This window comes from Myodes glareolus, chromosome 7 (assembly GCF_982192425.1).
Source record: "Myodes glareolus chromosome 7, mMyoGla1.1, whole genome shotgun sequence".
NCBI classification, from domain to species: Eukaryota; Metazoa; Chordata; class Mammalia; order Rodentia; family Cricetidae; genus Myodes; species Myodes glareolus.
This window is the reverse complement of record NC_142032.1, coordinates 14,049,175-14,066,272: the sequence shown is the minus strand read 5'-3', so window position 1 is coordinate 14,066,272 and position 17,098 is coordinate 14,049,175. Positions and strand designations below refer to the sequence as shown.

The window sequence follows — 17,098 nt, the reverse complement described above, 5'->3', positions numbered from 1 at the left end:
AACTAGTCCCAGTGCCATTACCAATGGCTTCTCAGACAGTCCCCATGTCTGCCACATTCAGAGAATCCGGTTTGATCACATGCTCGTTCAGTCCCAGTCCAGCTGGCCTTGGTGAGCTCTCATTAGATCAGTCCCCTTATATCAGTGGGTGAAGGCACCTCTCGTGGTCCTGACTTCCTTGTTCATGTTCTCCCTCCTTCTGCTTCTCATTTGAACCTAGGGAATTAAGTCCAGTGTTCCAATGTGGGTCTCTGTCTCTATCTTCATCCATCACCAGATGAAGGTTCTATGGTGATATGCAAAATATTCGTCAGTATGGTTATGGGCCAAGGCCAGTTCATGCCCCCTCTCCTCTGCTGTCCAGGGAACAATCTGGGGATCTCTCCTTGTACCTGAGAACCCCTCTAGAATCAAGTCTCTTGCTGCTACATTCATGGCTGTCACACCAGTGTAGCAGAAATGCTGACTGGACGGGCAGGTGTTGCTGGAGGATTGGGATCTGTGCTTCTTGGAGCTGTGTTTCAGGCTGTCCCTTGGCAATCAGTTGTGGTATAATGCCACCTGAGTCGCCATTTGTACTGACTTGACTTTGCTGACCTTGGATCCATATGTGTGTCCTTTTCCTTGTCTTTATGTTCTTTGTGATATTACTAACAGATCAGACTATTCCAGGCAGTTGTGAATACAAACAAGACTGTTGAGAACATTTTGAGCTCTGCCCCACCATTCATTAAAGCCTTAAAAGAAGTAGCCAGTTCTGGGAATTGGCAGGGTCATCATTAGGATAATTCCTTGATAATGTGGAACAAAAGAAGTTAATTTTACTAGGAAAAACCTTAGAAACCTTCTACAGGAAAACAGTATTAGGCATTTACCTGGGAAAATATGTGCGATTTAACAGGAGGCCTATGCAGCTTTCCTTATGGCCAGAAAATCTAGGGTAATTACAACATCTGACCCTGAGAGTTGGGAAGGAAAGGGAATTGAGATTAATGGTATGAGATGAGTTTCAGACAAGTTTGAGATCATGTCTTTAAAATTTCCTAGCAGAAAGTTTTCCCAGGAAGATAGCCTTCTTCTTTCCCATCCAGGCACACAAGGTCATTTAGCTTAACCCAGCCAGCCACCTGGTGTAAGCTGATAAAGATGGCCTAACTCAAGAACAGTGGTCTCTCTAAAAACAAGAAAAAAGGCTGACTTAACCGAATGTGAGGGAGCAAAAGTCCTTGTACCCCTGCCAAAGCATCTTCAAAGATTCTCTTTGTAAAACTATTTTGTGCTGATCTTTTCTATTTTATAATCTGATTATGAATGCCTTTGCCAAGTTCTTTGTTTGTAAAAATATAAAAGCCTCACACTAAAAGAATAAAGTTGCAGCAGCATTCTCAAATACATTGAGGATGTCTGTCTGTCATTTCCTTCGCTGTATTCTGATTACTCCTGAGCCTTCGCCCTGTTTTCCCCCACGGTCTGAATGGCTCCCCTGAGCCGGTCTGTGGCATCTTGCAAACCTTAAAATGACTCCCTTAGTTGAGATATATACTTCCCTGCTCCCATATCCATCCTTCCTCCCCCCATCCCATTCCCCCAAGCTTTCCCCAATCCTCCGCTACTCCCTTCTCTCTAACCATCTCCCCTTCCTTCCACCCCTCTCCCCCATGCACCCAAGGTTGCCTGGCTATCTTGCCTACTTCCAAGAGAAAGTGGGAAGTACTCTACAAGACATAGGCACAGGAAACCACTTCCTAGGTAGAACCCCAGTAGCACAGACAATAAATAAGAAGGTGAACCTTAACCCATAATTCTTGTCTGTGTTAGCCATGTGGCTTGCTTGGTACCTTTCATCAGTGAGGCATTCGCATCTGCGTCCTCTGTGCCTGGGTGACAACTGAAGACTGAGCTTTCCATGTCCCAGAATTCTCCTGTTCTCCTTGCCCTGCCTCTACTTTCTGCGTGGTGGTCCTACCTACACTTCCTGCCTGGTTACTGGCCAATCAGCATTTTATTAAAATAATACAAGATAAAAGCCCGTTGATCCACAACAATTCCCTTTTGGTAATGCATTACCAATTGGAGGGAACTATTACCCTGAAGTCTGTAGATAGTTTTTCTTGCTTTTTAATTCTACCACATATACAGATGCTGCAATAACCAATGTGTGTTTCATTTTGCATGTCTTAAAGTTAATACATAGTCATAGTGTATCTCTTACTGTGCCTTGCTTCTAGAACTCAGTCATGTTTCTAGGATACACTTGAGTTGGAAGCTAGGTCTGCAGTTTATTGGTTTCCATTACATGAATAAACCACATTTAATTCATTTTCCTCTCTGTTTAACTGAAGCTCCTCTCTTTCTTTCTTTCTTTCTTTCTTTCTTTCTTTCTTTCTTCCTTCCTTCCTTCCTTTCTTTCTTTCTTTCTTTCTTTCTTTCTTTCTTTCTTTTTGTCTATACCATTTGTTCCTGTTTAGCTTCTCATTTTGAGGATATTTTTTATCTTCATTGACCAGACTCTGGCCTTCCTGCCTTATTCACTCAACCAAAGTTTAGCCAGTATCTTTCCATAGAATTCTTTGATGAAGTTCATTTTTTTTCTGCTAGGGACTGTCATAGAATTAATTAAACCAAACAGAAAGTTTACTAACTGGAGTCTTAGGCTAGATGCCCATTCTGGGCTGAGGAAAACAGATGAAAGCAAATGTAAAAATGTTTGAAAAGGGGCTGGAGAGATGGCTCAGAGGTTAAGAGCACTGGCTGTTCTTCCAGAGGTACTGAGTTCAATTCCCAGCAACCACATGGTGGCTTGCACCATCTGTAATGAGATCTGGTCCTCTTCAGACTGCAGACATACGTGCAGGCAGAATATTGTATAATAAATAAATAAATAAATAAATAAATAAATAATCTTTTAATAGAAAAAAATGTTTGAAAAGGTTTAACCAAAATGGCCATTTAGGTATTTCATCCCTCTTTCCCGATGCTGATGTGAGCTTTAGATTTAAGCAGAGGAAGAGTTTGGGGAGCGGGTAAGAGGTATGCACAATTAATAGCGCTGGTCAGGTTGTGATTTGGTTGAACCACAGCTTAGTCCGTGTCTATAAGATAACCTTGAAGGAGTCTTTATTGCTTGTATGGACAATCTGGTTCCCACAAGATGATGGCTCCTGTCTTGGGGTGTTTATCACACGAGACGATCTGTCTGCAACACTCTCTTATTCTTGCAATCCAGGTGTCTTCAGGCTTACAAGAATGACTGACACCACCCTGGTTCCTTTTCTCATATTTGGAATAGGGTGTTGCAAAAGCTAATAGTCAGCTACTTCAGTTATTCTTAACTTATAAAAACAAATGTTTCTATTTAAATATCAACTGTAAGGCAGTTAAGGTGACCTCTAGCAACCTGAACTTAACCCTGTCAATATAGATTACATATTTAAAAGTATGAAATTAGCCATCATTTTTTTTGAAAAGTCACAGAAGGATGCTGTATCAAGTGTCCACATCTGGATAGTGAAGGTGGGCATTACTTAGATGTTAAAAATGTATTGTCATGAGGGCTTTAAATTTTTTCATCTTTTTGCAATACATTTAATTAAATTAATCTCTCCAGGCCAATTATTGGTCTTCACAACTACAAAATAAATAGTCCTGTGCCATTTTAACTGTGGTCAGCAGTGATAGATGCCCAGATGCCACAATACTACGTTCTCAGCTTCCAGGACTTACACATGATCTCTACTATAATGCAGTCCAATAATCTTGTACAGTGGTTTGCTGTAACAGTATTTTTTTCGTTGTTTCTTTGAAGAGTTCGTGCTTGCTCTCTGCGTATTAGACTGGCCAGATGGGAAGCCCCACCCACTAGGGTACTGCCGTTCCTTGAGTGGAATCTTTAGATATATCTGGCGGTCAACCCACGTTGGTATTTTCTTCCGTAGTTTTAGTGGACACAAGACAAACCAAGACCAAAAGTGTAGCAAGCTCCAAGGACATTCTCTGCTTCTCCAGTAATGGAGCTGGAAACAAATTCCAGACATATTATTCCCTAAATAGCACCAGAGTTACTGGCTTTCAACCACTGGCGGTGTGAATCCTGGTGCTCAGACTCCGCCCTTCTTTCCTGACTCTTAAGTGAAAAGATGCAGTTTTGTACACACCCTCTGTTCAGATCTTTTTTTTTTTTTTGTTTCCCCTATGGAACCAAGAAGCTAAATTTCCTCAGTCCACTCTGCTAAAGTCAGCTTGTGCTCTTTCTCGGACTTCCAAACAAGTGTTTTAATGGATGGAATTCTGAAAGCACAACCAGCATTCGGAGACTAATGATATCCAGATGTGTGGTCCTTTTGGTGGGCTAAAATGTGCTTCTGTGGGTGAGTAGGGATGGTGGCATCTATGTAAGGTAGTCCTGACAGAAAAAGGGAAAGTCTGTCCAGGATGCTAGACCACCTCCACGGAGTCGTAGGTTACAGCAGGAGCCTTTGAGGTGACCCAGGTCACAGGACCCAAGTCTTGGAAATCTTGGGGCAGAGCAAGAGCTGAGAGTAGGACCCAAGGGTTCCTAGCTCCAAGGGTCGCAGAAGCCCAGAGGCCGGTACTGTTTGGGCTTCGGTGGCCAAGGACTGGGTATGGGAGGTAGGGAGGTCGGGGCTTGAGTCCTGTGTGAAGGCAGACAGGCAACCACTTTCTGCCTGGAGGAATGGGGTGTCTCTAAACGTCTCAGCTTTGGTGAATCTCCAGGCGGCCAGGGCGTGATGCAAGGGACCATAGATCCTCTTTTTTAAGCGCTGAGCTGTGTGTGGGCGGGGCCAGATCCGGGTTAGTGGGCGCGGTCTGGGCGGGGCTGAGCGCTGGCACTTAAGGAAAGCCAAGTCTAGGCCATGTGCTTCCGGAGTCGCCTGCAAACAAGAGAGGGATCTTCGTGGTTCTTGGCCTGCACAGCTCAACGATGTCCGAGGCATCCGCCAGAAGCTTGGGGAAAGGTGAGGCTGTCCGCGGCGGTCAGGCTCCGGGGACCCGGGATGTCCGGGATGCCCCGGATCTCCGTGACATCTGGTCCGTGACCACCTCCTCTCTCCTGCAGGAAGCGCGCCTCCTGGTCCGGTCCCGGAGGGTCAGATCCGCGTCTACAGCATGAGGTTTTGCCCCTACGCTCAGAGGACGCGATTGGTCCTGAAGGCCAAGGGAATCCGGTGAGAAGGAGGGGGACGACTCCCTAGCCGCTGCCCAGGGCTGGTGGCGGGCTTGGCCACCTCGCCCCAGACCCTCAGAATGTTGGTTTGTGTTCAGCCTTTTGTAGGAGACTTAAGTTTCACCTCCCACCGCCTTTTATTTTTCAAGGGGAGAATAGCCGCGGGCTCCAGGGCTCTAGGTCAGCCAGCCTGTTTAAACATTCCATGGCTTGGAAAAGCCGTTTCTTCAGTAAAGTGAGTGGTTTGCACAAGATCGTTAAACACTGTGGAGGGTGTCTCAGCTCTGGTCCCTGGATTCTTGATCTACTGAGCTTCGCCTTCACCTAGAGGCAAAGGTCACAACTTGATCTGGCAAGCAGAGTTCTGAGTCAACCTTCACTTGCACAGCATGGCTCTAAAAGCCTCTTTATAAAGCCTTATTATTGAAACTAACAGTAATTGACCTACAGGTCATTTATAATTGACGAGTCACTTGACTTTTCTCTGAGAATAATTATTAGACACCTGCTGTTTGGAAGACCTCTCTTAAGAAAAATTTCATGTATACAGTTGAAGTTTGTAAACTAATTTTAGTCCATAGAGAGACCTGGCTAGACAGATAACACTTTTCCCTAAATGATAAGATATATCCTAAAGAAGTATCTTAGAATTAACTCTCATTTCATAACAATATTGATTTCATTTGGATGAGAGAGCATGGTTTTGGACACATAAGGAAATATTTTCGCTAATATTTACCTTGTGCAAATTTTTCTGCGTTACTCAGAACTTTACCACTAAGAAACTCAAACTGAATTGAAAACTAAAAGGTATTTGCTGCCCACATGCAATGGGAAAGCCCAAGATCAGGGCACAGTGCCTTGTTTTAATGCTCCCCACTGAAACTCCACGTGGAAAAGAATTACATTTCTCACCAGCAGATTTCCCAAAGCAAATTTGAAATTATTTTACCATAACGGAGGAGAGGAAGGCTCTTATTGGGGAAGGTGGTACCTTCCGATAGTGCTTATAACTAGGTTCCAGGATCGATTCCGAACCCCAGGAAACGTTTTTTTTTGGAGCAGTAACATGTTGCACAGGCCACCTCTGTCGCATGTTCTCTGTAAGGAGCATCCTCCATCCTGTGAGCGCAGGTGTGGCTCAGAATACTGGCATTCATCCGTGTATGTTCTTAGTCTTTACATCCCAGGACCCGCATTTCATTTTCAAAGTATAAGTCTCAGAGATGAGCATTGTTCTGTGGCAGAGGGTTTTGGTTTTCCCTTAGCAGCTGGTATGTATGTTCATTATACTGTCAGTACATGTACCTTTTAACACACACACACACACACACACACACACGCGCGCGCGCGCGCGCGCGCGCGCGCGCGAGCGCGATGAACCTTTTTACATGCATGCTTGTGAGCTTACTTCAGTGTTCACATTGGGTATTTGTTTTTGTGAAGGATTATGTAGTTAAATCCATAAACTAAATCTGCTCAGTTGTGGGCGAGGAACCAGGAAATCAGAGGTGTTAGGATACCTAACTTTTGAGTGATCTGGCCTTCTGGACACTGCACCTGATTTGAGTTATACAGACTTTGCTTTACGGCTTAGAACACTTCCTTCTCTTATAGTCTCTGCAAGATACAGTGCGTATACAATTACAATCTGGATTTAGCCTGGCTCCAGTGGACTCCTTTATTCTTTTGTACTAATTTTAAAAATTATTTTTCATGTGTGTGTGCATATGTATGTGTGTGTGTGTGTGTGTGTAAGTGTGCATATGTGTTTATGTGCACCATGTGCTTGCGGGAACCCACAGAGCAAAAGAGGGCATTGGATCTCTGGGAACTGGGGTTCAGACTGTTGTAAACACTGTCTTGGAAACCCAAATCCTTAACCACTGGACCATCTCTCCAGCCCCATACTCTTTATGATCTTTAATCCCCCCTTTTATTGAAAACATATCAATGCATATGGATTTAATCGGATACATTTTATGAGATGTTTAGGATTTAAAAAATGCCATTGTAAGGATTTCAAAATTTATATTAACAAAATGAATTGTTGAATCAATTCAACTCATTTTGAACCGAATCAAAATGAAATGAGTTTTTATTAGGCTGATTCTAATATACTGAGTGGGTATGAGCACAATCCAGTTAGTTGCCTCCTATCAAGATCCAGAAGACACCAGCATCCCCATGTTCCTTGCCTCACTGTTCACAACAGTGTGACCCAATGGCCATGGACAGATGAGCAGATAAAGAAAAGGTGCTTCGTAAGTACATAGTGTCACACTCTGAGATAGAGTTTCCCTGTGTGGCTTTGGAGCCCGTCCTGGAACTCACTGTATAGACCAGGCAGCTCCCAAACTCCCAGAGATGCGCCTGCCTTTGCCTCCCGAGTGCTGGGATTAAAGGCGTACGCCACCACAACCCGAGGGCCCACCTTTCAGCTGAAGGAAAGTCTACAGAGTGACGAAGATGGACCCTGGGGACCTTAAGTGAAACAAGTCAGGTAAAAACAAAGGGGAGCTCTGTGTGATTCACTTGCAGGAGGGCATGGGAACCAAGTTCTCAATCTGAAAATGTGGTATGGTGACGACAAAGGCAGAACTCCCTTCCTAAGTCCGAGTCTCATCCACTAGGTAGATGGGAGAACCAATCGATGCTAATTCAGGAAAACAGAAAATGCCCTGCTCTCTTCAATACCCTTGTGTCTTCCAGGCACGAAGTCATCAACATCAACCTGAAAAACAAACCTGAGTGGTTCTTCCAGAAGAATCCGTCTGGGCTGGTGCCGGTTCTGGAGGACAGTCGGGGTCGCTTGATCTGCGAGTCCCTCATTACTTGTGAGTACCTGGATGAGGCGTACCCGGAGAAGAAGTTGTTCCCAGATGACCCTTATGAGAGAGCTTGCCAGAGGATGATCTTAGAGTTATTCTCTAAGGTACGTGTATGAAATCCCAGCTGGTGTTTTGTTTTAAGCTAAATCAGCGTTGCTCCTTCGTGGTGGTTCAGGGCCAAGGGACATGAACAGAGGACCATACTCCATTGCTGTGCCCAGCCGGGCTCTGGCGCCCTGCTCCCTGCTTGCCTTTCACAGCCGGCCCTCTTGGCTTTTTCTCCTGACTCTACCCCTGATGAGTCCCCCTGTCCAGCCCCGTCTTGCCACATGGCCTCTCATCTCTCTCAGCTTTTGCTGGGAGTCTTCTCCCCTTCTTTTACTTAGTTTAGGCGGCCTTGTTGTATATGCTTGAACCTGCTGCCCTCCAGAAACATGTCCAGGCAGCTCAGGACTCCAGCTCTGTTCCAATAAGCTTTTCCTCGCTGAGGCTCTGGGCCCTCTGCCCTGGTGACTGCACGTCTTCTTCGCCTTGCGAATGTGAGCTCCATGAAGAGAGAGCTGTGCGTCCATCACTGATTGCTTACTGCTTGGAAACATTCAGACTGGGTGCTCTGGGGCAGATTTCTTGTTTCACCTCTAGCGTTTTAGGTCACGTGTAAACAGATCTAACACACAGTGCCCAGAGCTGACTCAAGTGCCATGGCCAGTCTTTAGCAGTGACGATCCACTGAAGTTTCTGGGGGAAAATGTGATTTTACATCTTATTTATCGTCAGAGTGGATTAATTCAAATTAGTATTAGCAGAGATGACCGAAAGCCATGTGTTTAGACACCAGGAATAGCGATTCTCTCTTACATCCAGTCAGATGAATTACTTTCCAGTATATAAAGAAGCACTTTGTCTATAAAGAAAGAAATTGTTTTTTTTTTTTTTTTTATAAAAAACATTAAGAAGAAGGGAGATGGACAAGGAGAACATTCTGGTTTGGAGACAGTGCAGAACGGCAGGGGAGTCATCTGGCTTAGTAGAGGAAGTGGCTGGAAAGTTTACCTGGAATGCTGGAGGGCGTGGAAGTGAGGGCCAAGGTGGCTGGGGAAATGCTCTGTATGCAGAGTGCCTCTCTGCAAGCGCAAGGTCTCCAGTGCAAATCCTCAGCACCCCATAAAAATCTGGGGTGTCTGTGTGCCTGAAGCCCCTGCACTGCTGCTGTGTGTGTGTGTGTGTGTGTGTGTGTGTGTGTGTGTGTGTGTGTGGTGCATGTAGTGGCAGGGAGGGTAGCGTCACCCTGTTCTGGAGAGCTCCCTGCCCAGCCAGCCCAGGTAGCCCAGCCTAAACCACAAATATCTGACTCGGCAAAAGACCCTGTCCATGGCAGTAAGGTGACGAGTGACAGAGGAAGTCAGCATGTTCTGCTCTGCCTCTACATGCACATGCATGGGTAGAATGCACCCACACACTCCAGTGCATGTGACCCCTCCCCAACACACACAGACACACAGATACAGACATACACACATGCTCACACACACGTTCTATGATTTATTTACTGACTAGAAAGAAAGTGCAGAAAGCAACACTAGGGTTCCCCACCATTCTTCCCGTTTATTGGGGGGAAAGGGCAGCCCCTGTGCCGGAGGCCATGACTCATCACAACAGAGATGCCCTCTGACCTGCTGGAGGGGCTAGTCATCTTCACTCCTGGGCACTTGCAAAAGAGGTACAAGACAGTACTATGTAAAGACTTGTGTGTCGCTGGAGGCTTGCGAAACCCAAGCCACACAAAATACATTTTTAGGGAAAGCCAAAATTGAGAGCATTGCAGTGGGGAACTGACAAAATAATATTGAGCAGCTATTAAGGGACAGTATGGGTCAAAGATGGCAGTGTGGATGGAGGGGCTGTGTGCGGGTCATCAGCCCACAAAAGGGCCAACTGTGCTGACATCGATGGGAGTTCCTTTCCTCTCTCACAATGAGGTCATCATCAAGAGCTGAGTATCAAAACTCACAACTCCAACCACACTCATTAAGGCTTCAGCCACCACACCTGTCATTTCTTCAGGGACTCAAGTCCACTTTGAATAGTCTTTTGTGAGTCTAAGAGGAACTCAGAAAACTGCTCTTCCCAGCTCCCTTTGCAACTGGGGCCATGGCCTGTAGCCTAGGCCCTTCCTGTGCCGTTAACTAAGATAAGGGCAGGGTGAAGGAACAGGCCTGGTGTGGACGGCTGGTGCCAGCCAAACAGGTGGCAGAGCTTTCAGTTAGAGGGGTGGTGGTGGTCGCAATATTAAATTCTAGGGGGCAGTGGTGTTTCTGGTCGTCCCAGTGAGAGCAGTGCCAGTGCCCATGAATGCTCACTAGTGCTGGCTGCACTGACCCCTCTTGGTTGGTCTATCTCAGTGTGATTCTAGAAAGTTCCAATGGTTCCAGGGCTATTTGGTCAGTTCTAGGCTGCTTGGTGTCTGTGAAATTTCTGGCTCAAATTTGGCAAAGTGGGTTTCATTTCCTGCAAATTATGAAATCCATGCAACCTTACATCCTTGTGTACAGCAAGGTTTGTAAGCGCAGGCTGCAGTCTCTCTAAACATTAGGACTTGGTCCACACTTGTCTCTATGGCAACTGGAGGGGTGTCAGGACTATGAGGGTCCTATTATGTCGAATATGTATGTTGGGTGTGAGGACTATGAGGGTCCTATTATGTTCATGTGTGTGTGTGTGTTGTGTGTGAGGACTATGAGGGTCCTATTATTTTCTTGTGTGTGTGTGTGTGTTGGGTGTGAGGACTATGAGGGTCCTATTATGTTTGAATGTGTGTTAGGTGTGATGACTATGAAGGTCCCCTGATGTAGGAGGGTCACCTGTCTATGTGTTACTTTCATTGGTTAATAAGGAGACTGCCTTGGCCTTTGATAGGACCGCAGCTTAGATAGGTGGAGTAGACAGAACAGAATGCTGGGAAGAAGGGAAGTGAGTCAGATGCCATACTTCTCCTGCCCAAGATGGACGTGGGTTAGAATCCTCCCAGTAAGCCACAACCTCGTGGTGATATACAGATTATTAGAAATGGTTAATCAATATGTAAGAGTTAGCCAAGAAGAGGCTAGATATAATGGGCCAGGCAGTGTTTAAAAGAATATAGTTTCCGTGTCATTATTTTGGGGTTAAACTAGCCATGAGCCAGGTGGCGGGACACAGCCCACCGTTCCTTTTACAGTCCTATTATGTTCATATGTGTGTGTGTTGGGGGCATGACTATTAGGATCCAAGTATGTCTGTATGGGGGCAGGACTATAAGAGTTTTTTGTGTTAGTGCTGGAGGCCTTTAGCCTCACATTGATAAACTAAAAAAAAAAAAAAACAAAAAACTATCCTCTGTCCAGGTGCCCTCTTTGGTTTCAAGCTTTATTAGGACGACGAAGAAGGAAGACCATCCTGGCATAAAAGAAGAATTGAGGAAGGAATTGAGCAAGCTAGAGAAGGTACCCATTCTCTTAGCTTTCACCATAATAAATATAATCTCTACCTACATCCTTTCCTTCCCCTCCTCCTTCAGATGCTCACCTCACAGTGGCTTTCTGATAATTAGAAATAGTACCAAATAACAGTCAGTTACAACCGACTACTGTAGGCTGTTCTATTGATATAAATCAAAACATCTAAAAGTTCCATCACTGACTAGTTTTTATCTTTATTTAGTTTTGAGACAAGTGTTATTGTATCCCAGGCAGGCCTCAAATCCACTATGCAGCCCGTCCTGGCCTTAAACTCATGATCCTCCTGCCTCAGCCACCTGAGGTCTACTATTACAGGCATGCATGACCACACATGGCTTATGGGCTTGAAGTATTTAGTACTTCAGCATTAAAGTAACAATGAAAAAATTTAACCTCATTTCCACAATATGTCACGTGTTTCCACTTTCCCCCCCATTTCCAGTCTATGTTCTTGTATTTAAAAGGAGAGTTTAACCTGGTTGTAATCACACAGCAGAAGCCTCACTATTGCTTTCCCTGCTGATGATGCAGTAAACATTTCCCACTCTGAAGTCGGCTAGGAATGCAGACACCGGAGGAGGCCCAGACTTCTGTTCCTTGGGGAGAGCTGTCCTTTGGACCTTGAGATAAAGCTTTCTGCTTGGTCTTGAGATGCTAGTTCACACTCGGTCACAGGGTTTGCTGGGGGAAGCACAGATGCTGCCTTCAGTGGGGATGCAGCCAAGCATTTATCACTGAGCATGGACTTTGTTCTGGTTTCTTTTTCTTTCTGAAGTTTATTTCACTATAGCTTGTTACTAATTTTCTATTTTTAAGACTTTTTTTTTATTACTTTTAATTATGTGTATGTGAGGGGAAGGGGCAGGTGGGTGCGGTCATACCTGCCTCCTCGGATCGGAAGTTAAAGGCAGCTGTGAGCCGCCTGACGTGGGTGCTGGGAACCAAACTCCAGTTCTCTAGAGAAGCAGTACATGCCCCTTCACCTCTGAGCCGTCTCTCCAGCTCTAATCTGCTAATGCTTACATTTTATACCTTTGTCAGAAACAGAATCTAATGGCAGTTGCCAGGATCAATACAGTTGTAGTTGCTAGGGTACAATGATGTTTGCAAACTGTACAGGCCAGTGTACACAAGATTAATGTCTTAAGGGCGGTTGTCCTGTGAAGTGACCACACTTGCTTCCTTGACTACTAAGGGGACATACAGAGAAAAGCAGAACAGCCTGAACACTTCCCTGCCTGAGGGAGTGCTCGGTTTCTCAGGAAGGGAAAGACACACAGTGCCCCAGGAGCCAGGGCTCTGTCCAACCTGAAAATCCTTTGACTCATGCCTCCCTAGACGGCCGGACAGGCCAGGCCGTGGTTCTCCTCGGTGGACTTACAGGGGATGGCATCTTGCTCAGCGGACTTTCACATGTATTATAGACTCAGTTAATAAAGAATATCTCTCCATGCGCACATGGGTTTGACCTAAAATTCACTATTCTGATACCTTGATTTGGGTCTGGTATCATGAATATCATAATCTCCTAAAATGGGTTCGGTAACTTCCCTTATTTTTCTAGCTCCTAAAACAACTTAACAATGCATCTTAATTTGCGCCTGCTGTACCGGGCAGTTGAGTTTCTTGCATTCATTGTGGGGTTTTATATTTGTCCTTAAATCAGTTTTTGCTAATTCCTGGTTTTCTGTGGAACAACATAGAGGCTGGAAAGATGCTGTCCACATTCTTCAGGTTCCTATTTTAGTGCTGAGAAGACAATTAATCAGACATAAACAGTCTACCCACGCTGTAAAAGATCACACAGCCTCTCAGGAAGACTGCAGAGGTTTTGTAGTGGGCAAATTGGTTTGGTTCTGGTCTTTTAAAATTCTTTGACTGTGTCACATATGAAGATAATGAGTTTCAGTCATATGCACCCTACCTTCCTACATCAGGTACAGGCTTAACAACCAAATAATACTCTCAATAGCCCTCTTCGGTGAAACCCTAGTATCAGCTCACCTTCTTAAACTTCAGCAACATCCCATTAGAATTAAGTGCTACTCAAATAATTGACACCTGTTAATACTTAATTCTGACCATTACTCGGATATTATAACTATACTTTTAACTAAAAATTTACATTCAGAGACCCACCCAATGCATAAAAGAACAACTTGACAACTTTTAAAAATAAACATGTTATAGTAGCAGCATCCATATTAAGAACCAGATACGAAGTTTGGGTTATTTCATACTTTGCACAAATGCAGCTATATAAAGTGCACGCCGTTATTATACTCTGCTTTAGTGTTTTAAGATTCATCTATGCTGTGTCCTTTCCACTTGCTGTGTAGTGTTCTAAGGTTTGAGAGTAACAAAAATTCTTTACTGTACTCTGGAGAGGCAGCAAAGCTCACAGTTGAGCTATTCCAAAGAGTGCTGCAGTGAACATCAGTGGTTTGGGGGTCTCTGTGACCACCAGGGCTGGCAGAGTAACAGTCTGCATGAGGCAAGAAAGAAATCAAATCTGGCTCAACACGTCTCGGGAGCTGGTGTTGGTTTAAACTTCTAGGACTGACACCAGGCAGTTAATTTTAGGCATATTCAAGTACAGTACAACCCTTCGAACACAGAGGCACGATGTCATCGAACCAGTTCTCAAAGTGCACGTCAGGTAGAGATAGGTGACAGGTATTATCTTACTGGCCCAGGGGAGGATCTGGTGTAGTCTTGGTCAGACCGATAGTGTAGAGGTCATGTGGGCTGTCAGCCACCTCTGGTCCTAGATTTGGGAGCCTGAGGTATCCCTTGGACCATATAATAACACAAAGGTCACCTAGACTATTAGCCACCTCCAGTATGGCTGTGGGAGTTTTGGGGAGCCATATCTATCAGGGGGTTTACCTAGGGTATTAGACAGCTCCACTCCCAGCCTTCTGACCAGATCAGGTTATACATCTCTTCCTTTGAAAAGACAACCCTGCCTGTTTAACATTCCTGGTTTCCCTAGTGCTATCTGTGAGTGCTGGGACCTTTGTGTTCCCAAAATATGTATACTACAGTGGTTCTCAACCTGTGGGCCATGATCCCTTTGGTGGTTGAACAACCCTTTCACCGGAGTCACCTAAGTCCATCAGAAAACATAGATATTTACATTAAGATTCATAACGGTAGCAAAATTACAGTTACAAAGTAGCAATAAAAATATTTTTATGGTTGGGGGCCACCACATCATGAGGAGCTATATTAAGGGGTCACAACAATAAGAAGGTTGGAACCATTGGTACACTGTTTAGACTTCCAAGTAGAATTTCTGGGTTACAGAGGAGTTTTGGTCATATAAACACCCGACTTGACTCTATCAGGATAAAAGGACTTAGACATGTTCTACCTGATTTGCCTCTGTTGTTTTTGATGACAAATTTTCTGGTTGCACAAATAAACTTGTTGTCTCTTCTTTAACATCCAGGCTATGACTAATCGGAAGACAGCCTTCTTTGGTGGGGATTCCGTCTCTATGGTTGATTATCTTATGTGGCCTTGGTTTCAACGGCTGGAAGTACTGGAACTCAATGAGTAAGACATTTGAATATTTTGTGCATAATTTGGGATGAGAGTTTTAATATTATATATGGGATTTTCTGAACTAAGGTAAATATTTAATGTCACGGGCATGATGAGGACCAGCAGGGAGGTAAGTCCTGGGCGGACAGAACCTGTCAGGTTACCTGTTCATCGTCGTCCTGAGACCCCAGGGAGCAGGACGCATCTGTCTGTGGCATGAGCAGAACATTTAAAATTTACCCTCTGCTGGTTAAAATTCCTCAGGTTGTAGACTTTTTTTTAAGAGTTGACCACTTCTTACTTTCCACCTACTCTAAAAATTTCCATACTGCTTTTCTCAACTCCTGTTTTGTGTTTGACAGCTGGCCACACTGGCTTACTTCTGCATCTTAGAAATGGCAGCTATCTAGGGCGACCTCTACTCACATTTCATAGAGACGATCGGTATTTACCACTTAGCTGTCAATCTCAGTCTGAAGTTCTGTAACTGGACAAGTTTCCCACTCTTGTCTTGGCTTCCTCTTCTGTGAAAAAAAGACCCCGACAATAGCCCTCAAATCAAAAGTTCCTGCTGGCATTTTAGGTGTTCTCAAATATACATTTTAAAGGCTTAGGGGGATAAGCTGCGGTGGTAATCTGCACTGTGGGATGCCTGCCTGCTCCATCTAGCTCACCTCTCTCTTGTCTTCCCACAGGTGTGTAGCCCACACTCCACAGCTTAAGCTCTGGATGGCAGCCATGGAGAAAGACCCCATTGTATCTTCTGACTTAATTGATGCCAAGACCTTTCGTGGTTTCATAAGTCTCTACCTACAGGGGAGCCACGAGGCCTGTGACTATGGGCTCTGAAGAGCATGAGCCCTTGGTGAATGATATTTTCCTTGATTGATCTGAATGACAAGCTTTCATTTAGCCCAGTATTCTCCCTGGCTCATTTCTCACTGATTTGACTTTATGGCCTGATTGGGTTTCCTCCAGGTCCCTATACTGCTGTATTTCTATTTTTAGAATAATTCAATTCTAATGGTCCTAACACTCTTCACTGAAAACCCCCAAACCATCATCTCTACTTTGAACTCCTGATTTCAAAAAAAAAAGTTAAAATTTTGATTCCTTATTTTTAAATTAAAAACTGCGATTTCCCATTAATTCTCTTATTCTTATTGTGACCATTGAATATTAAATCCAAACAGCATCAAATCAACGTGACTGGGTAGCTGCCTCCTCGAGTTTCCAGCTTCTCATTTCATTTCAAAGAAAGAGAAAGAAAAAGAAAGAAAAAAAAACGAAGGAAGGAAGACTGATACAAAAAATCAAGAAAAAGAGAAAGGAAGGAAGAATCAGAAAGGAAGGAAGGACCAGAAAGGAAGAAGGGAGGGAGGGAGGGAGGGAGGGAGGAAGGAAGGAAGGAAGGAAGGAAGGATCAGGAAGGAAGGATCAGGAAGGGGGTAAGGGACTGTCTGCGGGGGGCGGGGCAGAAGAGAGTTAAGGAGCCCCTGGAGTAGATGATACTGGCAGAGGCCATGGGTGGTGGAAACTGAATCTTCCTCTGGAAGGGCAGCAAACACTCAGAACCACCCCTGAATCACCTCTCTAGCTCCTACTTCTGGCCCCTTTCAAATTCTTCCTTTCAAATTCCATTACTAGACAGAAATTGGTGTCTCATATGCAGTACCGTTAAGAACCACAACAGCCAATTACGTATATAAGACTGGATAAGTAAAGGGTGATATTTCCCCATTGAGAAAGGTTAATCAGATCACCCCCACACGAGAAGGTAGTCTGAGTGCCTCATTACTTTCTAGGGATGATGTGGCTGGTTCGGAGGTGAAGCCAGGCTCTAAGGTGATGGCAGAAGGATCTGGAAAACATATCCCGGAGGACCTTAGCAATGACATCCACCCCGATCGTCTGGCTGGTTTTCTGATGTGTTTTCAGGTTTGCCAGCGAGAATCGTAGGGTGATTCGTTCTTCAGAGCGCATAATAATCACCCGGGGCTGGGCGCAGCCTCTGCGATTTAGCCTCCCAGTGATGT

General features: G+C 44.7%; 1 protein-coding gene and 1 long non-coding RNA gene across 2 annotated transcripts; one reads left to right on the top strand and one right to left on the bottom strand.

Annotated features, from left to right (window-relative positions):
• Nucleotides 1-4,816: 4,816 nt before the first annotated feature.
• On the top strand, nucleotides 4,817-16,211 carry Gsto1 (glutathione S-transferase omega 1). Its single transcript, XM_087907818.1, has 6 exons — nucleotides 4,817-4,976; nucleotides 5,078-5,186; nucleotides 7,898-8,120; nucleotides 11,400-11,498; nucleotides 14,968-15,074; nucleotides 15,758-16,211. The coding sequence occupies exons 1-6, from the start codon at nucleotides 4,943-4,945 to the stop codon at nucleotides 15,909-15,911; spliced, it is 726 nt and encodes a 241-aa protein (XP_087763944.1). The 5' UTR covers nucleotides 4,817-4,942; the 3' UTR covers nucleotides 15,912-16,211.
• On the bottom strand, nucleotides 11,493-16,975 carry LOC148121299 (uncharacterized). Its single transcript, XR_015738334.1, has 4 exons — nucleotides 16,861-16,975; nucleotides 15,489-15,586; nucleotides 14,890-15,271; nucleotides 11,493-12,194 (listed from the first exon to the last, which is right to left on the bottom strand). It is a non-coding gene; the product is annotated as an uncharacterized LOC148121299 (long non-coding RNA).
• Between the last annotated feature and the right edge of the window lie 123 nt (nucleotides 16,976-17,098).